The 25,523-nt window shown below is 41.5% G+C and overlaps 1 protein-coding gene across 9 annotated transcripts in view; it reads left to right on the top strand.

Moving 5' to 3' along the window:
• B4GALT5 (beta-1,4-galactosyltransferase 5) overlaps positions 1-25,523 on the top strand; it is an 87,524-nt gene that overhangs the window by 37,525 nt on the left and 24,476 nt on the right. For 2 of the 9 annotated variants that reach the window (XM_089897055.1, XM_089897053.1), the window contains exons 2-3: positions 10,106-10,268; positions 21,721-21,855. In XM_089897055.1, coding sequence (XP_089753181.1) covers positions 21,738-21,855 — 118 coding nt within the window. In that variant the 5' untranslated portion in view covers positions 10,106-10,268; positions 21,721-21,737. Of the gene's footprint in view, positions 1-9,541; positions 10,269-11,532; positions 17,554-21,720; positions 21,856-25,523 lie in introns of those variants that run through there. The other 7 variants (XM_089897049.1, XM_089897051.1, XM_089897050.1 and 4 more) reach the window with 4 other exon arrangements.

Below are 25,523 nucleotides of genomic sequence, written 5' to 3'. Positions count from 1 at the left end.
TCTCTGCCTGTAGGGCTGGTTTGTTACTTGGTAAATTCAAAACCTGGAGTTCTTACAGATTTCCTTTCAGGTTTTCTTGGTATTCTTGGTAGTGGGGCAAACAATTTACTATCATTCTAACATCCTTGACTTTACTTGCGTGATACATTTTTCTTCTTTAAAATATTGCTTATAAAAACTAGAGTTGCCAATTTTGTTAGCACATCGTTGGTTGGTTTTATTTTGCAAACATATCATTCCTTTAACCTACTTCATCAAAGCAGGAGTTGTTTTTACTACTTCTGGTCTTTTCAGCTAAGAGGGTAATATGAAAAGCAGTATTAATGGGATATTGGAATAGAATAATAGGAAATGTATCGAATATTAATTAAAATGTGAATTTTTGAAGATTAAAAATAAAGTTCAGTAGGATATGAATAAATTGGAGATTACAGCTTAAAACAGGTTTCGCATTGTGAGCACATATGATATTTATTACTTAATTGCAACTCTAGACTGGTGTTTGATTTTTTAATTGAGAAATTTAACTTTGGAAGTATTTGTCTGTATTTGGATGTGTTAGAAGCCAAAATTGTGTTTTCAGATTCTTTTAAAGTACGGATCCTAGTTTTTCCCATCTCTTTTGTTAATCATTTGATTTTTACTCCCTACGATTAGAATAGAAATCTTGAATTTAGCCTTAGGCTCACAAACTATACCATGCATACTCTTTGAAGTATATTTAACAAATTTATTGGGCTGTTACAGTATGCCAGGCACTGTTCTAGGCACTGGGATACATGAACAAAACATACAGAAATCTCTGCCCTCATGGAGGTAATATTCTAATGTACTGAGGTCAAGTCAGACAAAAAAGAAAATTACGTACCATAATAGGTGATTGGTGCTATGGAGAAAGATAAACTGAGAGGGGGAAAGGTGTGGCTACGTGGGTTTTTTGGAGGGTGGGGCAAGGGCTGCAGTTTGAAATATAGTTGGGTTAGGGAAGGTCTTGCTCTAGTTGCACAAGCAAAGCCGTGCCGTTGTCTGCGGAAGAGCAGCCCCGTGTGGGCAGTGGCCTTGAGGTGCTAGCTTGCCTGGGGTACCCGCGGAACAGCAAGGAAGCCGCGGTGGCTAGCGCAGAGTGAGTGAGGCAGACAGTGGAAAGAGATGCCGGCAAAGGGGCGAGGAGAGGTGCAAATCATTGCGAGCAGGGGAAGACAGACTGACGCTGTAAAGGGCCAGCTGTAAATGTTTTAGGCCTTATAGTCTCTATAGCAACCACTCAGCTCCGCCCGCCCTGTAACTTGTAGCGCTGAAGCAGCCATAGACAATACATAAACCAGTGGGAGCGGCAGTGTTCCAATAATACTTTATTTACAAAAATAGGCAGTGGACAGGATCTGGCCTCCAACGTTTGCTGACTCCTGATTTAGAGCCTTGTAGGCCATTGTCCAGAGTTTAACTTTACTCTGAGAGACATGAGAATTCATTGGAGGGTTTGAAGAGGGAGGAGTGAGACCATTTGACTTCTGTTTCAAAAGGATGCTGCTGGCTGCCTGGTTGAGAATGACTGTAAAAGGGGGTGAGGGTGAAAGGGTAGAGTTACCACTAACCAGGACAGGACAACTACAGTGGAGCAGGTTTGTGGGCGGGAAGGACAGTGATTTGGCTTTTGACCAGTTAAGTTTGGGAGGACTGTTGGACATCCAAGTGGAGATGTGGAGGATGCAGTTGGTATACAGACAGGGTGTTTGGGGAGAGGTCCAGGCTGGACTTACAAACCTGGGAGTCGTCAGCATAGATGTGGTACGTAAAGTCCTGAGACTGGATGAGAGAAGCAGGGGAGCAGCGGTAGCTTTGCCTGCACTGTTTTGGCGCTTTGGGAGTGTTGATCCTTTTGACTCTTAAGTGGATTTTATTTATTTATTTTAATTTTAATAAAAAGATTTTTTTTGTTGAGGTGTAGTTGACTTACAATATCATGTAGGTATCAGGTGTACAGCACAGTGATTCATTTATACATGTATGTATATACTTTTTGAGATTCTTTTCTTGTATAATATTGAGTATAGTTCCCTGTGGTATACAGTAGGTCCTTGTTGGTTATCTTAAATGGATTTTAAATACAGAACTTTTATGCCCCTTTGGTTAGGTTTATTATTTATCACCTATAATTTTATTGTTATAATTCTAGTTTTTACATACAGCTTTTAAAAAATTGTGGTAACATAAGCAAACTTAAAATTTCCCATTGTAACCACTTTAAGGATACAATCTAGCGGCATTAAGCACCTGCACAATACTGTGCAACCATCACCACTGTCCACATCCAGAAGCTTTTCATCATCCCAAACGGAAACTGCACTCCTTAAACAACAATTCCCCACTTCCCCTTTCTCCTGGCCTTTGGTCATCACATTTCTACTTTCTGTTTCTATGAATTTTCCTGTTCTAGGTACCGCATGTGAGTGGAATCATACAATATTTGTGCTTTTGTGTCTGATTTAGCATGTTTTCAAGATTCATCCATGTTGTAGCATGTGTCAGTGCTTTTATTACTTTTTAAAACTTCTTTGAATAATTAATATCTCATATACTGAGTCTTATTTCTAAGAGGAGTTCTTTGCTACAGAGCAACCTCAATAACCCAGCCTCGTGTCCCAAAATATTCATGGTCTGTGTGTCTGGAAAGCTTTAAGAGTTTGTGAAGTGCCTCTTCAGCCCATGCAGCCTTCTTTCTTGCTTGTGCAGCTAGTGAAACAATGGTGTTGATACTGAGGAGCCGGATGACTTACTGTCTGGCCTACATGACTTGATGGATTTTCTGATATTATACGGCATGTTTAATCAAAGGATAAGCTTGTCTCATTTGGGATAGATAGAAAACCTGAAAAAGTGGCAGCTTAAAGGCAGCAACCAAGTCAGAATAGATTCCTTCTGGTAATGGGCGGGGAGGTATTTGGGGGAGCGTAATTTTACGCCGGCTCATTTGACACATTGCTGAGCTTGGGGCAAAGTCCTGTAAGTTTGCCTCTCCCTTCAAAGCAATTACAGTGTTATTTGCCATATCTCCTAAATAACCTCTTCACTCTGCTTGATAGCAGCAGTGTTTATGGCAGTGAGTGCATTGAGGAAAAATCTGGCTCTCCTTTGGGCTTGGGGATTGAGTCTTCTGCAACCTTAGCTGACGTGTGAACATGGTGATGTTTGTTTAACCAACATTCGGTCTCATAGGCAAGACTCAGTGATGTTCCTGCCTGGAGTGAGAGAATGACTGAGGATAGAATGAAAATTAATGTTCAGCTTCACTTCGGGACTGCCAATTGGAGAAAAATCTTTGTTAGTTAAAAAATAAAATAAATTAACAAAATTGGAGGCAAGAAGTCTTTTTCAAGACGCAGTCCCCGTTTAGTCATTACCAGTGGGCCTTTCAGGTCATTTCCCATAGTTCACTGAGCCATCCCAGCAGTGCTGAAAACAGTCAGCTGTGATGAGAGTTGAAAAGGAAGATCAAAGTATCCATTGTTCTCTCCTTTTGAATTGTGGTTGGCTTTGGGTCTTGGCCCTAGGCTTTATTTTTTTTTAATAAATAAATTTATTTATTTTTGGCTGCATTGGGTCTTCGTTGCTGTGCATGGGCTTTCTCTAGTTGCGGCGAGCTGGGGGCTACCCTTTTTTTTTTTTACCCTTTGTTGCAGTGCGCAGGCTTCTCATTGCGGTGACTTCTCTTGTTGCGGAGCACGGGTTCTAGGCCCGTGGGCTTCAGTAGTTGTGGCATGTGAGCTCAGTAGTTGTGGCTCACGGGCTCTACAGTGCAGGCTCAGTAGTTGTGGCGCATGGGCTTAGTTGCTCCATGGTATGTGGGATCTTCCCAGACCAGGGCAGATTCTTAACCGTTGCGCCACCAGGGAAGTCCCCTAGGTTTTAAATTTTTTCTTTTTTCTTTTTTTTATGTCATCATCTAGTGGGCAAGGGATGAAATTAGTGTGTCTGGGAGGTTGGAGGGGACCCCTCTTTGGGTTCCAGGAACCCTTGAGAACTTTGCATTTTTGCCCCTGTTAGCAGTAGCAGTGTCTGTATTGAAGTATTTTTGGAGGCCAAGGGTTTCCAAGGTCTTAGTAGCAAGCTTAGTGGGAGCTTTTAAGCCAGGTCAGAGCAATGATTAACTCCCAGGTTGTTTTTCTTTTTTTAAAAATAAATATTTATTTAATTTACTTATTACTTTTGGCTGCATTGGGTCTTCATTGCTGCACGGGGGCTTTCTCTAGTTGTGGCCAGCAGGGGCTACTCTTCGTTGCGGTGCGAGGGCTTCTCATTGCAGTGGCTTCTCTTGTTGTGGAGCACGGGCTCTAGGCATGCAGGCTTCAGTAGTTGCGGCATGCGGGCTCAGTAGTTGTGGCTTGCGGGCTCTAGAGCACAGGCTCAGTAGTTGTGGCACACGGGCTTAGTTGCTCCGCGACATGTGGGATCTTCCCGGACCAGGGCTTGAACCCGTGTCCCCTGCATTGGCAGGCGAATTCTTAACCACTGCGACACCAGGGTAGCCCTGTTTTTTTATAAAATGGAAATAATAATACTTCATCAAAATTAAATGAGACCCCTTGTCTCTTAATTTTCTTCTCCATCAAGGCTTGTGCTAGGACGAAGTTTGAGAGGAGTGTGTCCTCGTTACACTGTTATATCTGTCTCACTTTGCCCTTCCAAAGACCTGGTGAGCTCCTGGATGGCTTCCAGGGCTCAGCGATTATGTATCTTATCAAGTATACATTGGTAGGCATTTTTCAAGACCTCATGGCCAGCTGATTTTAAGTCTTGTCCTTCAGAGGTAGTGCCCGCCTATACCAGAGGGTGTATCCATTTAAGGACTCCTGGCTGGTGTCTAGCTTGTGGCTACAGTAGGAAGGCATTTGCATTCTTTGAACAGTAGGTGAATAACTCAGGAAAGGGCCTAAACTCTTGTCCAGCCAAATTATTACCCACCTGTCCTGGGCTATAAATAATGCTATGATATGCATTTAATCCTATTTGAGTCCCAGGGTTGGTTCTGCTTTTCTGTCTTGCTTCCCTTGGGCTGTCTCTGGGAGATTAGTAACCAAGTTGACCTTCATCTTCTAATTTAGCCCAGGAGCCCTAGGCTGTATCTGATTGGCATCTGAGGAGGGGTGAGATCTAGGCTCTCTTCCAATGTCATCTGATTCTTTACCTTGCCATTCTCCTCTGCTCTGAAGAAATAAAATTTGTTTACCCTGAGTCCTAAGATGGAAAATGTCTTTAGAGCATATGCTAACATTTGATTTAAAAGATATTTCACCTACCACGTTAGCCAAATCCATATGTAATTTTGGAGAGTATGACTCTTGTATTGTGTTCTGGTTATATTTAATTTTTGTTTTATCTGTTCAGCTGCATCACAAAAAAAGCAGTTTCAACTCTTCCTCTGCAGAGAATTCCACTTCAGAAATCAGATAAAGATCAAATAGAATTTAAAAAGCCTGACTTTAACATAATCACCAAGGGTTTGCACCTAGCATTTGGGATTAGAGATTTGTGTGTTTACAGTCTAAATGGTGTGAAAGGGAATTAAAAAAAAAAAAAAGAAATAATAGTACACTTTAGCCAGTGTTGAAATTTCAGCGGATTAAAGAATCCTGGATGCTGTCCTGGAAATGCTGCTTTGGGGAAACTGGAGTGGAGGTGTGGTGCTGAGCAGGTGGGGGGAGGTGGGGTAGAAGGAGATTGTGAGCATTTTACCCTATTCAGTGTCTAAGGTGTGATCTTAGGGCCAGACTTTGGGGAGGGAGATTACTTTAAGACTTCTCATACTCAGGGTGAACTTGTACTTGAGTGTGGATCATCTTTGCATGATAGGTGGTGAGGCTGTGGTCATCCTTGAAGCCTTGTGGTTCCCTTTCTAGCCCATGCTCCCTGACTGACATCAGAAAGTTGTAGCACTTTCTGGCTAATACTCTTAAGGTTCTTCTGAAAAGATTGCAGAAGTGCCTCCAGGAACAAAGAAGTTATCAACACTGTAGCACCTTTTAAAAGCTAGGCACACACCTCATAGGCTGGTTTTAGGACACCGGAGTCCCATAATTAGAATGATGATGGCTTTTATGTTGTAGAGGAACACAGAAGTAACTCTGTTTCTCAGGATGCCTCCCCTTCCTTACTCACCAGAAAGCAGCAGCAGCTAGTCATCTTACACACACAGAATGAATGTCATTGAACCTTATTCTTTTAAAGAGTGAAAACTATTGTTGTGTGGTTTTTTTCTCTGTCCTTCCCTCGAGATGGGCCAGGACAGGCCGTTCACAGTCTTCTGTCCCTTGTGCCTCCCCTGCCTTCAGCTGGCTTCCTACTAGTTTTATGTGTGCCAGCTCTAGTCCTAGTACCAGGAGGCCTTCACAGACTTCACAGCCACTGCACAACTGCCAAGTGCAAAAAGTGTGCCCATAAGAGCAGCAGGGCTTTTTAAAGAAGGAAGAGATCAATTGGCAGGTACATTTGCACTGGGTCTTGAAGGGACTCATTCATCCTTCTCTCTCTTTCTCTCTCTTTTTGGTTGGGGGGAAGAATGAGGTTGGTACAGTCTTCAATTAATAGCTTAACTTCATCTCCGCTTTTATTACTGCTCCCAGCATAAATTATTTAACACAAACGCAGGCATAATCTCATAAAATTACTTAGTATTAGTGTCCTGCTGTGAGCATCATTTTCTTGTGTTGTGCTCTAACCACAAATTAGCAAAAGACACTTCAAGACAGCCTTCTGTGGATCCACTTAGAGGGGTCATGTGGGTAGAAGGTTATAGTTGGTGCTGCCCGATCTTTTTTTTTTTCTTTTAGGTGAATTTTTCTATTATTCTTATGTACTTCACAGCTCTCCTAGAACAGTTTTTTTCTTTTTAACTCACTTTTTAACCTGATAATATTTCAGTTCCTTAAAAATTTGCCAATGACCCCATCAGTAGACTGAGTCATTTTATGAGCAGGGATCCAGAAAGTGCCAGGCCTTGTTTCAGGAGCTAGAGTTGGGGTGCCGGGGAGAGGCAGTAATAAAACTCTAGCCAGAAGCCTCAGGGCCTACAGTTGAGTTCAAGAACTAGGTTTGTTTTAGGGTGGCCTCAGAGTACAGCAACCCTACTCTAAAGATGAGTCACTCACTCACCCCTTTAATGATTTGCTTGATCGTCGAAGTAAAGTCTAGAGCTGAAAATTTTGCTCCTCTTTAATAGTGATCTAATTGTGAAAAGCACAGATGGCCACTGACAGTTTATGAATGTTACGCGTTTGCTGATTTTATTTTATTTTGTTTTTTGAATATTTATTTATTTGGCTGCATTAGGTCTTAGTTGCGGCATGCGGGATGTTCATTGCAACATGTGGGATCTTCTGTTGTGGCGCACGGGCTTCTCTCTAGTTGTGGTGCACGGGCTTAGTTGCCTCACAGAATGTGGGATCTTAGTTCCCTGACCAGGGATCGAACCCGTGTCCCCTGCATTGGAAGGCAGATTTTTAACCACTGGACCACCAGGAAGTCCCGGCATTTGCTGATTTTAAAAATAACTGTGAGAAGGGAAAACCAAGGTGAGAAGAGAGACTAAAAATCAAATGGCTGCGTTAGATTGTGGATTGTCAGCAAAAGACAAAAAACAAAATCTGGGCAATACTAAATTTGCTCAGGTAGTTATTTCTAATAGTTCAGGTTTTCCTCCCTGTACACTGAGCCCCTAGTACATTCATCGTAATAGGTTATTGGTCAGAGGCACCTGCTGACAAACCCACAGGGTTGTAAGCGACTTTGAACCCTGGAGAGCAGAGTTGTTGGGCGTGGTGAGAAGTGTTAATTGGCCTCTGATAGGATTCTTATCCCTTGATAAACTTACTCCCTCTGGCAGTCTTGTTAATACTTAAAAATAAAGTGCTAAATCTATTACAAAGGACCGTAATTTAATTTTTTGACATTTCAGTGCTGTATGGTTGCCGGCAGAGGGTCAGTGTCATAAGGCCTTTGGATGTACTGTAGTGTTTTTGATTGTGGGGTGTGCAGGCCTAGGAATTGTCTTTTGTCTGTTAATAAATCCAGTCTCAGGAATTAGCCATTTTTCTTTTGGCCAACCTACAACTGTAATTGAAGAGAGCTGCAAACAAGCCAACCTAAGGAATATGTGAAGGGAGAGGGAGGCACAGCTGGGTTTGGTCTTCGCTGGAATCTTTTCTCCTCCCCTCCCTTTTCATCCCAAGCACATGCTTTTTCTGTGATAGTTGATTTCTCCTGGGAAGCCTTCCTTGTTTTCGTGACTTTAAGATCCAGGCAGTAGGAGCAGAGTTGTCTGAGATCCTGGAGAACTGTTGACATCCATTGTGGCTGGAATTGGGGAGTGGCAAGATCTGAAATTGCAGAGACAGGGGAGAGGTTTTATGGACTCAAAAGTCATGCTAAGCATGAGGAATTTGAACTTGACCTTGAAGGTGGTAGAAAGCCATTCAAAGATTAAGTGAGGGAGCAGGAAGATTTATTTATAATTTCTCTTCAGCTTTCCTGAGGAAAAGAGTAAATGCAACTTTTGTTTCCAAAAAGAAAGTAAAGAATTAGGGAGTGGGGCATAGAATAGCCACTGAGGGGCTTCCCTGGTGGTGCAGTGGTTAAGAATCCACCTGCCAATGCAGGGGACACGGGTTCGATCCCTGGTCCAGGAAGATCCCACATGCTGCAGAGCAGCTAAGCCCGTGCTCCGCAACAAGAGAAAGCACTGCAGTGAGAAGCCCCTGCACCGCAACGGAGAGTAGCCCCCACTCACCGCAACTAGAGAAAGCCCACATGCGGCCAAAAATAAATAAATTAATTAAATAAATTAAAAAAAAAGAATCGCCAATGAATGCTTTAAGTTTTTATGTGACCATCACTAAGGGTATTTACTCCCTGTATTATAATTTTTGACCCACTTACAGAATTCTTAGTATAGCATTAGTATACTTTAATTTAGATGTAGTTGGCAGTTGAGATACATCCAAAATCAGACTTCGCCCCCAAAAATAAGGATATTCTCCTGTATAACCACAATACTATTATTGCAACTAACAAAATTAACTGTACTTTCATAATATCTTCTAATATCCAGTCCATATCCTAATTTCCCCAGTGGTGCTGAAAATGTTACTTATAGCTTTCCTCCCCCCAACTCACATTATTATATCATTATATTTGACTATGTCTTTTTGGTCTCAGTCTGTAGCTGCTTGCCCGGTCCTCCAACCCCCCAGTAACTTTCTGAAGAGTCCAGGCCAATTGTTTCATAGACTGTCCTACAATGTGGAATTGCCTGGTTTGAGTTTGATGTCTTCCTTAATCCCCTGTATTTTTTGTAAACCAGAGATCTAAAATCTTGATTAGATGTAGGTTAAAAGTTTTTTGGCAGGAATTCTCTTGAAGGTAATGTTACCTTGTTTTAATGTTAGCAATGCCCAGTTTGATCCCTTGGTCAAGGATGCCTGTCTAATCTCCCCATTGTAAATGTGTACTTTGCCATTTGCAATCAAGTAATCTGTGGGAAGAATTTGTTTTTAATGTTCCAGAGTAGTCTTATAAGTTTTGAACACGATTTACACTTTACAGCATTCCCTTGTAGAGTAGGTTGGCCCTTCTGTTTCTGTGGACTTGGTGGGCCTTGCATTGCTGTAACATGTGAGCATCACTTAGCTGAAGAAAGAAGAGTTATTGTCTGATCATTCTGGATCAAGTGAAAGGCAAAGCGATATTATAGATGACAGCAAATGAGTGGCTCAGAAGACCCCTTTCTAGGACTACAGTTTGATGTTTGCTAAAGACAAGCCATCTGGTCTGGAGGGAGGGTTTCATACCCACAGGGTGTTAAGGGAAGACCTTGTTTTGCTGAGTGTTTATGCCTCAGAGTCAAGACATTTTCAAGTGCTTTCTTTAGTAATTTTTGTCTTTCTGTAGAAATCATGGCTCTGATTTCATGTGTTTGACAACTGGGTTGCTAATTTCAGCTAGAATGATGCCTTCTGGAAACACTTAACTTCCTAAAGGGTAGATAACCCTATTAGTCTGTTACAATCTTCTAGGGTAAAAATAATATGATTATCATATATTATCCCCATAGGACATGGAGAATAATCACCTTTCCAAAAGAGGATCAGGAGGGAGACCAAAGAGCTGTCTACGGAAAAATACTTTGGGATCGTGGGATGGATGGAGAAAACTTGCTTGATGAAGTTACAACTAGAAGCACCAGAAGTTTTAGGATAATTATGAATCATATGGGGGTAGGCGAAAGTAGAATAATGGTTTGGGGTTGGGGAAATTATTTGGGTCTGGAGCAGTAAAGAGGGGGGAATCCTTAAGAAGGCAAAAGCTTGGATATGTTTTTGTGTCCCTCCCCCATGTAAAAATGTATGATCATTGTTTAAAAAGATGAAAACATCATTGTTTAAAAAAATGAAAAGAAAAAGACCATGTCCTAAGGCAGCATTCCTAGAGTTTGTTCCTAGATATTAAAAATAGGTGCTGTGTGAAAAAGGCATTCTTAGTAATTCTGGAAACTTTGAAATTTTGGATCAACTCAAACAGATTTGGTTACTGCAAGAATTTCCACTGCTGGAACAGAGACTCCCTTTATCATACAAGGGTTTTTCTGACTGTCATGGAAATGCTGCCTTGTAACAGCAAAGGAACTATAGAAGACCCATAATTCTACTGAGCAGAAATGACACTGTGAACTTCTTGATGTACAATTTTCAAAATTGTTTTATGCATGTATTTTCCTCTGTGTCTTTTACTTTAACACAAATGTGATGCCCTGTATACATTGTTACACAATATGATTTCTTTTCATGAAGTAATGATTGCTTAGTTTTCCATGGTATGACTCTGCCACAGTTTTTTCCTCTAGTCCTTTTGTTGCTCATTTAGGTAGGTTTGTGTTTTGCTTTTATAAATAACACTGAGATAAACATCCTTGGACATACTTCGTATTTGTCAAGTTATTTCTTTAGGATGAATACCTGAAAGTGGGTTTAAAGAGTGTGAACATTTCACTTTGGCATAGTACATCGCCAGGTTGCCCTCTATGGGTTATATCAATTGATGTTCCCTTCAGCAAGGTAGGAGACACCTATTCTGCCACATCCTCACCAACATTCATTATTGTCAGTCTTTTGAATCCTTTAGACAAGCAACTTTTAGCCTGATCCTAAAATCTTATGTTATATATTTGCAAAGGGATAGAAGAAACTGAGTTGTAGGCAGATAGCATTTGAGTTAAAGAAATTCAGCTCTTTACTATAGAATTGTTTTCTTTTAAATCATCATGAAAATGCAATTTTTCAACATGGTCAGGGAGGAAGAGAGGAAATATAGGGAATTAGAAGCCCTGTGTGGACCCATGTTCCCTCTAGATCACTCCAGTGTGTATGGAGAAGGCAGTGGCTCTGGGAATGTGCTTTCCCATCTCATTCAGGCTCCACTCCCAGCTTTATCATGAAGAGGGCTAAAGCGCTGTTGTTCTGGAAGGGAAGGCCGGGGTGTAAGGACAGCCAAACCCTACTCCCTATGGAAAAGAAGGAGCGAGAAGGTAGACAAATGTAAATCTGAGGTGTTTGTAAGTCAGTTTTTCCCAAATGAAGAGAGGAGAAGACAGTGAGTTTATAATTGTGGTATTTTGAGCTGAAAGAGACTTTGCAGTCTAGTGATTCTCAAGATCCAAAGGGAAGGGAGAAGAATCAGAATTTACAGGGGTTTGTGTGATTTGCAAAAGCACATTCAATATTATATAAGTTTATGTCTTGAAGATATTCAGTGTAAATATAAACATTTTTATTTGCAGAAGATCTCCTATGTATATCAGTGATGGGGGTCAGGCTTGGTAGAAAAGGATAAGGAAACTGTATCCAGTTCAGCAATGCCATCGTACAGATGGGGTGGTCGAGGTCCGGAGAGGACCACAGAGCCAGCCAGGGACAGGACTCGAACCTCTACCTTTTTCCCTTAGAATATGAGGGATTTCTTCTCCTTCCCCTCAGGTCTGTTGTTTGTGCAGTGTAGATATACTCTACTCCCAAGAGAGAAAACTAGAACACCTTGTCCATGCGTAAATTCTTGGTTTCTGTAGGCAATTCTAGTCTAAGAAGCTCTCCTGGCCTTCAAGGTAGGGAGGACTTAAGGAGAATATAGCAGCCATTATTGGCAACCTTTCTAGAACAGAATGTGGATGTGGAGATAGTTCAAGTGTGGCAGCTGCACACTTTATACACCCACCTACCCCCTCTCCCATTAGCCTGACAAGCAAAGAACGGAATTGTGAATATCTTGTTTATAAATGTCATGTTAGATAAATTCAGTCTGGCTGGAGGAATCCTTTATTTTTCCCTACTGTATATTAACAACGACAAAAAGCTGTTACAGAGAAAATAGGAAAAACAGAAGAAGGAAAAAAGTCAATTCATATCACTGTTACCCCCTACCATCTAAGCATATTAGTAAATTTGCTTCTAGTCAGTTTTTGCCTTATGCATGTGCTTATTCTTTAGCAATAATCACCATAATATAACAGAACTTTCTTTCATATTCTTAAGAGTATGATAGTCTATGCTAGGTGTTCCACATTTATTCTGTTTATAAGGCTTCATGGCTTTTGCTTTTAAAGTTGTATAAGATTCTACCAGGAATATGTATTACTGTTAACCTATCTGTTCTTTAATTGTTGCTTTTGAGTTGTTTCCCAAGTTTTTGTTTTTAGGAATAATTTAATTAAAAACTTCGTGCATAGAATGTCCTCATATTTAGGATAATTTCCTTGAAATTGCTAGATTAGAGAATACGAGTATTTTTATGGCTCTTTGTTGAATTTGCAAATAGTTTTCCCAAAAGGTTATACTTTACACTTACACCAGAAAAGTTGGTCAAGTATCAGTTTCACTATGCTGTCTTCTGGCTTATAGAATCTTTCTTGTATGGTTGCAGAAAAAACAGTCTACTTCTCATTTGAGAAAACAAGGCTCACCTCCACCAAATGGCCATAACAGCATGCTGTGTGCTGAGCTGTAATTCAGTAATTTAATAAGTAGCTAAGTGTCTACTGTTTATCAGATATTGTAGATGAAAAAAAAGAGTAAGACAGTCTGTACTCGTGAGGAGTTTACAGCCTGCTGGAAGAGATAGGCTCACATTTATAGGGGTCATGGTAAGAGTTTATCAGCTGGGAAAGAGTCAAGACAGTTCTGATCTTGGGGGTGGGATGATATCAGGAAAAGCCATGAAAAGAGCCATTAAAGCTTAGTATGAACAGGTGTCACCAGAAAGCATTCGTACAGAGGAGTGTGAAAATTGTCACACAGTTGCTCCAGAACGTTAAAATAGATGTGCCGAAGGGTGTAAATTTATTGTCAAAAAATTCCTTGCGTCTTAAAAAGAAAACCCAAACAGCTTTCTTTTTTTCTTCAATGTTTGTCACTGTGTACCCACATCTTGGGTCTTCATCTCTCTCTGTATAGTATGAGTATCCAACATTTTAAGTAGATCTGAAATGCAGAAATTTGTGATTCATACTAAAGCTTCAAACTGATAAAATTTTAATAAAATTCTAGGGATGTACCAGACTATACCATGATCATTGGCACCACCACTGAAGTGGAATATTGGAGGCCAATCATGTATGAGTTCAAGGTAAAGATTCAGATGAAAGGAATCAGCGAGCAGAGTGTGGTGATGACAGCTGGGGGTTCACAGGACTCCTGGGCATCCAGAACCTGGGAGATGATAGAACATATTTGTTAAAAACCTGGACTCTGGAAACAAAGACCTGTTGGGAAATCTTGGCTCCAAATAGTTACTTATATCCAGACCTCAGTCCCCTCATCTATAAAATGAGAGTAATGACCTACCTCTCGGTTTACTGTGAGGATGAAATGGGATAACGCAGAAGGTATTTAGAAAGGCACTGGCACATAGGGGACTCAAGAGATGCATTGCTTTTTACAGGAATCTGTCTCTTTATAAGCAGAATAAGTGGGTTCATTCTTTACGGAACACCTATTGTGCGGAACAGTGAACACTGATAATCTCTGATTTGGCGAGATCAGTTATTTTTCAGGTTCTGGTATTTCTCAGAAAATATTGGTCCAAAAAAGCCGTGCAGGTTTTTCAGATATTCTAGCATGGCAGAAATCAAACTTCAACATTCCTATGACATATTCTGTTCGTTGTTTCCCCTTGATTTTTATTATATCTCATTGGTGTATTTTATATATGGGGGCAGGAGGAGAGAGTGAGCAGCCTTCCTGTTTTCTTCTATTTATTCCTTTTCTACTTCTGTTCCCTTTATATGCTCTCCCTTTCCCCATCCTTTATTTTATTTTGAAATCATATGAACGTGAATGGGGTATAATCCTTGGTCCATTGATTTGTTCCATTGTTTTCCTGGAATGTACTTGACCCTGTTAGAAATCATACATTGTTTGGCCTGTAGGGGGTGTTCAGAACAAAGATGCCAGATGTGAGTCAATCCCGGGAAAGAACACCTACTCTGATGGGCCCACTGAACGCCAGGCCCACCTTTGCCTGCCCCTGCCGCAGCTCTCCCCGGCTGTGTATCAGTAGTACTGGCTTTATATCTTGATGTCTTTCACTCCACCTGCTTGCTCCAAGATTTGGCAGACAGGGCATTCCTCCTGCTGCTTCATGTAGAGCGAAAATACAGTCTTTGGTAAGATTTGGCACCCAGCTTGTAGTAACCAAATGGGATTCTATGTACAGCACCTTATTCAGTTCATCCAAAGAAGTTTCTCCCTTTAAGGAACTTGGGTCTGGATACTAAAATGCTCAGTCTTTTATCTGGAGCCCTGAAATTGAGTAGGGGTGTATTCACTTGTTTTGATTGATTCCTACTAGTTGGCCCACCTGAAATCTGATCCTGGACTGTTTCTTCCATGTCACGCCCCTAAGTATAGCACATAAAGCCCTTTGTGTTCCTGCGCCCCTCTGCTTTTCTAACTCCATCCCCACCCCACCGCGTCCTTGCATTTTGGCCATACATACCCTTCATTCCAGCCATACCCGACTGCTTTTAGTTCCTCAAATGTATTTTCTCCCTTTGTGCCCCTTCATTTGCTCTTCCCTTTCCTATTTCAGCGCTCTTCTTTCAAGACCATATCCTAGAGTCACCTCTTCTTGAGAGTATTTTCTGATCCCCCGCGTCACTATATGAGTTACAGCCACTCTCCTGTTCCCCCTTACAGACAACACTGGCTACAGTCTCCTTGTCTGGCTCTCTGACTGAAGATAGTGACAAGATCTGTATCTTATTTATAATTATCATTTTATTCACAGAGTGAAGGGCAGTTCCTGGCACACAATAGGTGTATAATGAATGTTTACCTGGTTTGACTTTCCCGTTTCTTCCTATAAAAATATGTGTATAAAATTTCACCTTATGTCTTGAACAGCCAGCATAACACACACACGTGCGTGCGCGCGCACACACACACACACACACACACACACACACTATTGCTCTTCGCCTTTTTCCAGTTAACAATATATCCTGGGAATTAGTTCATAGATTTTCCTCATTCTTTTTTTTTTTTTTTTTTTTTGGTAAATGTTATGGAAGTATAGCATACATATTAAAATGTGCACAAGTAGGTGAGCAGCTTGATGACTTTTTCCAAAATGAATATACCTATGAAACCAGTATCCAGGTCAAGAAATAAAAGATGACCAGAAGCCTCCTTTCCAACCCTCCTCCCCTGCCCCACAGATAACTCTTCCCTGGCTTCTGACACTACAGATTAGTCGTGCCTCTTCTGGGGCCCTGTGTACCTAGAATTACGCTATCTGTGCCCTTTGGTGTCTTTGTTCCATGTGATGTATGAGACTCATCCATGTGGTTGCATATAGTTGCAGTTTGTCTCTTCTGGTTGCTGTATAGGCTACACATTTTTAATCTGTTCTACTATAGATGGACGTCTGGGTTCTCGCCAGTTTGGAGCTATTTTGAATGATTCCTCATTCTTTTGTGTAGCTTCATGGTACTCCATCCATGTGGATGTACAGTAATTTATTCAACCAGTCTCCTTTGGGTGACATTTAGTTTTTTTCCCCATTGTTTTCCTATTACAAATAATATTGCACAAGGTTTTGGATAAACTTGTGCGTTATATTAAGGAACATTAAAAAAACAAACAACTTCATGAGGAGTGAGAGTACCAGAGAACATTTTTAGGGAAAAGCTAATCTATTTGGCAGCTCTGCTCAGTTGGTGAAAAGGAATTGCTGAACTTTTCTTAAGAACAGTTTCGTGCAATGAAGCTGGTTAATAACTCAAAGCATTTTGAGTTCCTCTCATAAAGGAGAGAGAAAGGCTTGAAATCCCATATCCACGCCTTCTTGGGCACAGCTGAGTTTAGAGGTCTCCACTGTTCATTGTCCCGACTTAGATACTCATTTATTCGAGTGTTCACTGTGCATCTTCTGTGTTCCAGACACACTGTTCTAGCCACCAGGGGCATAGATCCTTGCCCTCATGGAGCTCACATTCTAGAGGGTGATAACAAGACAAATAAGAAAAGGTGTAATAGAAAAATAAAGCCGGGAGTGTCTGGGAGTTGGTGTTAAGACAGATTTTAGACAGTGGTCAGGAAAGGAATGGCTTTCTTTTTCTACTTCTTAATGCTGTTTTAGCTTACCAAGCCAGATGTAACAAACATTAAGGATACACATGTTTAGGTTAAAACAAATTGTGAACTCTTAAGTATATAGAATCTTCTAATTGTCATTTCCTCCTGGGTTCAGTTGTGTCAAATGATTCTGCTCCTAATCGGGAATGTCAGATTTCATTATCTAGTGAGGAATTTTTTATGAGTCAGAGTCATTTATTAATGTGTGTGTTCAAGTGAAAATCGTGTTACTTGATTCATAGGGATAGGGAGGCTGACTGGAATTCTGATGGAGAGAGGAGATGGTTGCCTTCCTGTTAGGAGGCCCGGTGCTTTGCTCCCGGAAACTCTCCAGTTAAAGCCATGGCCCAAGGCTGCTTACATTGGCATCTGGATGGAAATTTCCAATTATGTAAACCTTAATGGGGCTTATTTTTCTCGGCTAAGTTATGATCATAAGAGATGCCTCAATCTAGAAGCAGGGGCTGGATAATAATTACCATTTCTCGTGAAAGTGTAAAAAAGCTACTGGTAAGCCTGAATTTGTAGTAAATGTTATTTTAGCATTTATCACACTGCATTATACCTTCTTATTTAATTGTGTCTGTACCTTATTCTGTGTTGTCCTGCTCATCCTTGGCCCACAGTGGCCTAGAATTGTGTGTAAAAAAATAAAAAGCACACAGGAAAGTAGGGGCTCAGTAGGTACTTGTTGACACAATTAAGGATTTAACAACCATGTGCCAATTTAAATTTTTTTTATCTGTGATTCAGCTACAGTTGATCAGGAACACATTATTGGAAAGTACCATTTTTCAAAGAAACGTTCATCAAAGTGGTATGGAACACCTAACCTCACCTCGCTCTGCTTTTGACTTCACTAACCATGTGACCTTAGGTAAATGACTTCTGGAGGACTTTACATCTTTATCTTAAATAGGAAATCAAGATGATATCTACTTCACAAAGATGTGAATTTTAAATGAGATCATTTAGATTGAAAGCAGCGCACATATATACTTCCTAGTTTAGGCCAGAACCATGGGCTAAATTTAGTAACAAGACTTTTAATAGGGACACTTGTAAAGGTCCTACAGTTTGATCTCTATAACCAACTGCATGAGCACAGAACAGAGGAAGTGTAGCTTAGCAGCTAAAAAGATTGAGTATTTTGCCTCTAGCAAGCTTAATGTGAATCAGTAATATGGTGTGACTGCTGTTTACTAACAACACTCAGCAGTTCTCGATTGATTATCTACCATGTAGTGGAAGTTTTAAATTCTATTAATAAAAATACCCAAAACAGAATTGCCCAGAGTGAGTTCTGCAGAGAATCACTTGATGCTACTAGTTATATTATGTGGGGGAAAAGGGGCTGTTTTGGGAAATGGTGGATTAGATTATTCAGCCTCTCCCCTGTAGGATTTCTTTGGCCTTGAGTTATTGTGCATTTGCATCTCCAAGAGGGGGTTTTAGTTGACAGCGCTTTGGTAACAGATGGAATAGGGCTGCTGGTAGTTCTGCTTGTTTCTGGGCCCATCAGACTGCACCTGGACCACTGTCAGCCTGGGCACCACTCTTTGTCAAAGTGTAGACCACTGGGTGCATATTCAGAGGACAGCAGCCAGGATGGGAAGGGAAGGTGTGGTGATGGCAAGGGCAGGGGGCTCACAGAGGAAGTGGGGCTATCTAGCATGGGGTTGCAGGAGGAGGTTAGGTGGGGTAGAGGTGAGGGTGGGGGGAGGTTGAAAATGCCTGTCTTCCAATATCTGAAGTGTGGGAAAGGGACTTTACTGTTCTGTCAAGGGGCAGGTTGAGAACCAGTGGGTAAATGTGGCTGGGAAACATTTTGGACCCAACCCAAAGTAGAATTTTCTTTGAAGATGGCTTTATTTTACTTACTGATTCTGTGTTCTTGGAAGGCATAGTTTTTGGGTGGTGTATGAGGAGGTATTGAAAAGTGTTCTTTAAAATCCCATCCAACCCCGAGTCTGAATTTGTGATTATTTTCTTTTGTTTGGTAAAATTTATGTCTTCAGCCTTTTGTTTTTTCAGGCTTGTGCTAATTCCTGTGGATAATTAGAAAAAGCATTGATAATACGTGGTTTGTGTGAATTTGTTAATTGAATGACAAGACTAACACACGAGACAGTTGTTAGCAAACTAAGACAAAATGTAAACAAAAGGCAAAATTTTGACAATCTTTAACAGTACCACAGAAATTCTAGAAGGGGAAGACTGGAGAATTATATAAACTGGGGTTTGAAGGATTAATGAGATTTGGACGGCAGAAAGGAGAGCAGAAGCATTGCAGATCAACAGAAGCCCAGGCATGCAGGAAAGAGACGTAGAAGGCTTTTGAGGAGCAGTGTGGCTAAATCTGTAATTAAGAAAGATCCACTGGGCTTCCCTGGTGGCGCAGTGGTTGAGAGTACGCCTGCCGATGCAGGGGACACGGGTTCGTGCCCCGGTCCGGGAAGATCCCACATGCCGCGGAGCAGCTGGGCCCGTGAGCCATGGCCGCTGAGCCTGCGCGTCCGGAGCCTGTGCTCCGCAACGGGAGAGGCCACAACAGTGAGAGGCCCGCGTACCACAAAAAAAAAAAAAACAGAAAAGGAAAAAAAAAACAGAAAAGAAAGATCCACCTGGCAGCTTTGTGTAGGAGATAAAGACTTGAGAGCTATCTCCTTAAGAGCAATCATTTAAGTCATGTGGGTGTGTGAAATCTTTGAGGGACAGGTTGTGGCTAGAATATGGATGAGCAAGTTCTTAATCTCAGTGGTTAGAGCGTAGGTCCACCTGGTTCAAATCCATCCCTCAGTGACCTTGGTGAAGCAGGGTGGAGAAACTGAAGCCTAGAAGTTGACTCTAAGTTGGATAGTATTACTTGCCTCTTAGGTTATGAGGATTAAACGAGATAAAGAATTAGGTAATTAAGTGCTCAATAAATGTTACTCACTATTATTTATTAGGTAGCTGAAGTCTCCCTCGAGCCTTGGTTCTGGAAGTGTGGTCCTCTGACCAGCCACACTGGTATCACCTGTGAGCTTGTTACAAGTGCAGATTCATGGGCCCCACTCAGACTTACTGAATCAGGGTCTCTGGGGGTGGGAGGCTTCAGAAAGCTCTCCAGGCAATAGGCAGGGAAAGGTTTGAGAACTGCCCTAGAGGAATCCTACAGAACTAAGAAAGGGAGGGAATTTTTAAAAGAGGGGCTAACAACAGTGCCCTTTACAGTGTAGAAGATAAGAAGCTCAGAGAAGATGAAATTCGGGAGAAAAGAGATAGTGTATTTTTTGCAGTGCCTAACTGACAGCTTTACACACAATGTTCAATAAATATTTGTTTCTATGTTATTGAAGACAACTGGTTTAAGTAGTATGTTGGGGATAGAAGGAGGATTTAATATAGTATGTATAATATACATAAGTCTAAGTGATTAAAAAATATAGTACAGAACCATATTAGAAATATGATATTGGAAGAAGTTTAAATCTTAGGCTTAACTACCTACCTACCTACTATGACCGGGCACAGTGCTCTCTGCTGTAAATAGAAAATGAGATGCTACTGTTGTTTTCAGAGGCTTCACAGCATGGTACTTTCTTTAAGGATTTGAAGCTAATTTTTTTTCCTGTAACTTTTTCTTGCTACAGAGAGTAAACACTGTATCTGATCTATTCTCAGCCAGTGCCAGGAGTTAAGCATGCAGTTGTCTTCCAGTCACAGCCGGGCCTAATCTGAACCTGCTCACTCATTTCTAAAAGCATTCTGAACAGTGATTTCTTTTGTTAATTATTTTACGGCTCTGGATTTATCTTAGAGATGATTAGAAATCTTTTGAAAGAGTTTATGTCCCCGTTTAATGTGGGCCACCTGATGTTTTCCACATTGAGAGTTGTGCCATTTGATTTGTCCCTGTCCCCACCCCCATCACAAGTACAAGCACCACACACAATAGCTTGAAATAAAATAAATAGACTTCTAAGCCTCATCCATTTAGTCGTTATTTACTGCCCATTATGTGCAGGACACTGTGATAATAATGATGAGACAGCGTCCACAAAATATGTCTTGCTGAAGAACCAGGACCGCCCGAGGCTCTGTGTATTGAGTCTGGAGGAGTGGCCCAGCCTCTCTGCTGCATACCTGCCTGGGGCCTGGTTAGAGGTCAGTCAAGTGTTCAGATGATCCCTAGCACACGCCAGAGTTTAGACTTATAAATGTGCCACCCCTGAGATCGTTTTCCAAAGATGACGATGATTGGGCAGTTAATATTGTTAAGAATATGGGGTTTTTTTGTTTCGCTTTGTTTTTATTGAGATATAACTTGCATATAACATTATTTTAGTTTCAGGGGCACAACATAATGATTGGATATTTGTATGTATCGTGAAGGGAATATGTTTTAACTGACACTTGGACCAAGCCCCCTGCTCCTTTCCCATTGCTTTGAACTTTGGGGCTGAGGTGGGTGGGTAGTGAAGACTGCTAACATTCTTCCGTTATTTTCTTCTTCTCTCCAAATAAAGCAAAGAAAAATAGCTGGAACCTTCATCACCACTTTCGAAAGATAGCCAGGACCAGACCTACATCTAAGTGTTTCCAGAAGGCAGGGCAATTGGTGGTTTCCTTTCTCTGAGAATAGCGATTGAGTATTGAGAATGTGAACTTAAAGAGAGCGGAGATCTTTTTCAGAATGTTTTAACTGATCCATAGAGGTCTTTCTGATCATAACAGTGCTAGAATACAGCTTGGGTATTTGAAGACCAGGTAGAATATAATTTTTTTTTCATTTATGGTTTTTCTAAAACTGCTGAATATGGACAGAAATACCCCTAAGTTCTGCTAGCTACCCAAGGAATATTGGTGTCCTGAAAACGTAGAACCCAGTATGGAAAATAGAAGTTACAGCATTTGTAGGGTTTTAGAGCTGAAAGAGGTTTCAAAAAGAAAAGGGGATAAAAAAGAAAGAAACCCAAAGTTATGTGAGGTTTTCTGTGTGTTTTATGTTACTGATTGCTTTTGAATTAACCTCTTTTCCCTCCCCGTCTGTTTCCTGCAGTGAACACCTACCTCTTCATGATGCAGGCTCAAGGCATTCTCATCCGGGACAACATGAGAACGATCGGCGCTCAGGTTTACGAGCAGGTGGTTCGGAGCGCTTATGCCAAGAGGAACAGCAGCGTGAATGACTCAGGTATATTTTTAGTAAAGAGGTGGTCTGCTCAGAGGGCCTCCTCCCAGGAGTTCAGCTAAGCGGTAATGATGGACCCAGGAGTGAACATTTCTGCCTCAATCTTTGGAACTTTTACCTGTAACTTTTATTATCTTATAAGCACTAAGTATATAAAGAGGGGAAAAGAACATCGAGGTTAGGTGGCTTTGCCTGACATTATATTGTAAGAACTTGTTCCCGAATCATGGTTTTCACTTTAACTACTTTTACAAAAGACTGTACATAGCAAGTTCTTCACCTTTGAGAGGAGGCTGTCTTTTTTATGCCTCTCTTTTTAACTCTTCCAAAAAGTGAACAGAGGAAGTATTTCCAGATGGTTAAATGGGTCTGTCGTGAAGCCTCTCCAGTCTCCAGCCAGGGATGGTTTTTATTTAGAAAATAGATTCTGAGATTTCATTTTGCTTCGCATTCATGATTTGCCACTTATTTCTTTAACTGAGGACTAATGTGCTTCCCCTGTGGCTTCTTAGTGATTTCACTCAAGCCTAGTATTATAAAATATGTATATTTTTAAAAATATTCTTTCCTCCAAATCAATCCTTTTTTCTTCTCTAGTAAGTTCTAAGATTGTCCAGAGCTCACCGTAGAATGTGAAATTGCTTTGCAACCGTTGCAAGTGAGAATTATTCTGGGGTGTTGGGATATCAAGAGAAAGCATTGCCTCTGAAAGGGAAGTTAAATCCTGAGAAGAACTGACCATGCCCTAATTTATCAGTCTGTCCTGCTGGCCAGTTTAGCAGCAACCAAGCACTACAGTTAGCAAACCCATAAGCTTTGGTACTTACTTCCTTTCTTCTTGTTCGCAAAGAGCGAACGATCAACTTTTCAGAGCTTCTCAGCCAAATTGTGGCCTCACGGGACACACTGCCTGAGCTCTGTACCGTACCTGGAAGAGGAGTCCCTGCAGCTCCTGAAGTCAAGGGAGAAGGCCAAGCAGATTTTTGTTTCCTAATTCATCCTGTGTGGTGTTCGGTTTAACAGATGATCCCACACACATTGTCTCACTTGACTCGGATATGGCTCCATCGGGTAGGCAGGATTTTGTTACTTCCATTTTTCACATGTACAGGTAATCTTGGGGGTGTTGGAGTGGCTTGGTCATGTGACTTTCCCTAAACCCCGCCCGAACCTGCTTCTAGTTGGGTGATAAAACTCGGGAATACTTTGACCGCCATTCAGAGCTCTTTCCCCTGTATCACTCCAGATAAAGGAGCATGTGTGCTGTCATGACCTTTACCCAGTCCACGTGTTCATGCCTCTCCAAGGTTAGAGGTTGCTGGGGCTTCTCTCTGGGCCATTGGCGAGGTAACCTGTTTTCTCTCAAAGTTAGAGGGTGCGCGGCAGGTCTCCATCCCTGCACCACTGCTGGTCTTGCAACACAGGTCATGCTAATTCCCTGAGGGGTTATTGTCCCTGGAAGTTGAGCAGAGAGTGAGTTGCGCCCTTGGAAGGCCTATCCAGGGACCCATTGTTACTTGAATTTGCATGTGTTTAGCCTCAAATCATCATACTCTAAAATAATTCTTCCCAGCATCCCTCTGGTTGGACTAGTTAATCATTCATTTTGTGTTTAATGTGTCTCTCTTCCTCATAAATCAGAAGTCTTTGCTGTCGGGGCCTGCTTATCATGGGGTAGATGATTTTTTTTTTAACTTGGAATCTTTATTCTTGATGATTTTGTAATAGGCTTATCCTTAGTTTGGTTAAGCAAACTCTAACTTGGCTATGAGAACTCTTTCAAATTTGCTAAAGGAACTATGATGATAAAATTATACAGCAAATTGGGAAAAATACCCGTGAAATAACACAACTTTTTATAAAATTGTGAGGTTTCAATTCCAGTAACCCATAAGACAGGGCCTAAAGCCAATTCATAGTCACATCATTCCAGAATGAGGGGCTATTGCCAGAAACTTTTTATGGGGTGGGAAAAGGAATAAAAGATGGTCAGTGCTGATAAATACAGGTTTAATGATACAGTGCTCTCCACAGACAGCTACAGAGACTATAAACTATTATCCAGAAACTTACAACCATACAACACAGATCACTTAGCCAGATCTAAAATAAACTGGCTTCTTGTAAATACTACAGCCCTTCTTCCATCCAAAAATGACCCTAATCTCACATGAAAACAGTTACTGTAGGGGAATCAGAAACCCAGCTTTGTGGCCCAAAGTAAAAGCCAAAGGAAAAATAGCGATTCAGTGGCTAGCTGGTGAAAATGGGAGATCTGGTGCCCTTCACTGTGCTGCTTTGCTCTTCTTCCTCTTTTTGTCCCCCTTCTCCAGTCCATCCATGTTAGCTCTCAGTAGGCTTGAACAAGCCATCTGAAACTGAAGCATTTCTTCGGAGCTCACCACAGTGCTGATCTTCCTTTTCCCATCAGTAGCTCTTAACGGACACTTGTCATCTGAGGGCTCAAAGCCCTCCACAGAACCCTTCCTTGGAACGGGTTTATTAGTTCTACCATCATCTGCTCGCTCTCCAGTGGCACCATCCTGGCGCTGCTGGCTCCGCTCCGTCGGCATAAAAGCCCTGGGGTAGATGATTTGCTTGCATTATCTCATAGGCTCCTCACAAGAACTCAGTAAGATAACGACTGTGTCCCCCTTTCAGGGATGAAGGGGTCGGAGTTATAGGACTCTCTGCAGCAGTGGGGTTGGGACTTGTTGACCTCTGAACCCCAGCAGCGCTCCTCATTGCCTGTGTTGCCTTTGTACTACCCCTGGTACCTGGTACACTGCCTAGCACATAGGAGGCATAGAGTAAATGATTTTTGAGTGTGTGAGTGGGTAGATTTAACAAGAAAACACATTTTAAGTGTTGTAACCTAGTTCTGAGATTACCATCTTGATTGGCTTCTATTTTATTGGCACATCCTTGGTGAGTAAGTGTTGAAGAGGAAACATCATTTCATTGGAAGTTATCCAGTAAAAACCAACTATTTTTATTCATTTCAAAGTAATTTTCTGCCTAGCACAGTCAGAAAGAGCATTTGGGGCCTAAAGCTGCTGAGATAGCCAGATGACCACCACCGCTGACCCCGGCCACTCCCGCCAGGAGCACCGTGGGTTTGGTAAGAGTAGCCTGGACTGAGGTAGTTCATGAACTGTGTTGCCCCGCTCTGGAAGAAAAGTGCTGTGGCACACACCCATGTTCAAAGGCCTTCAGGAGGCCAAGGGTAGCTAAAAAGCTAGTGTGTCGTTTAAGTAATGCTAGCTTTCTTTATCCTTGAAAGCTAAAATGGCTACTGCCTAAAAAGAAAGTACTTTGAGGGACCAGGACTGTGACCTGGAATTAAGCCTGAAATAATGACCTGGAGAAACTTCTTGTCACTGAAAGCCTTTGGTATGTGAAATTGTGAGTCCTGTAAAATTTACCCAGAGCACCGGGGGGAGACACTCAAGAGAATATTGGCATCAGAAGAGAATCCCTGGGTTCATCCAGTCCAGCCACTTAGTTTGTATATTTGAGGTGAGTGGTTGGGTGGCCTGGCGTTTCTCATTCTTAAGTACGAATTTCCAGGTGTCATTCTATGCAGTCACTTTTACCCAGAGGGAGATTTCTTCCCTCTGTATTCACGTGCACATGCACACAAACCTCCCCGTGCTGATGGCCTCAGTCCC

The sequence above is a fragment of the Delphinapterus leucas genome, chromosome 15 (assembly GCF_059928025.1).
Source record: "Delphinapterus leucas isolate spDelLeu-1000000601 "Yukka" chromosome 15, BTC_Dleu_Yukka2, whole genome shotgun sequence".
Classification (NCBI taxonomy): domain Eukaryota; kingdom Metazoa; phylum Chordata; class Mammalia; order Artiodactyla; family Monodontidae; genus Delphinapterus; species Delphinapterus leucas.
The sequence above is the reverse complement of the archived record's forward strand: the minus strand, read 5'-3'. Positions and strand labels throughout refer to the sequence as shown.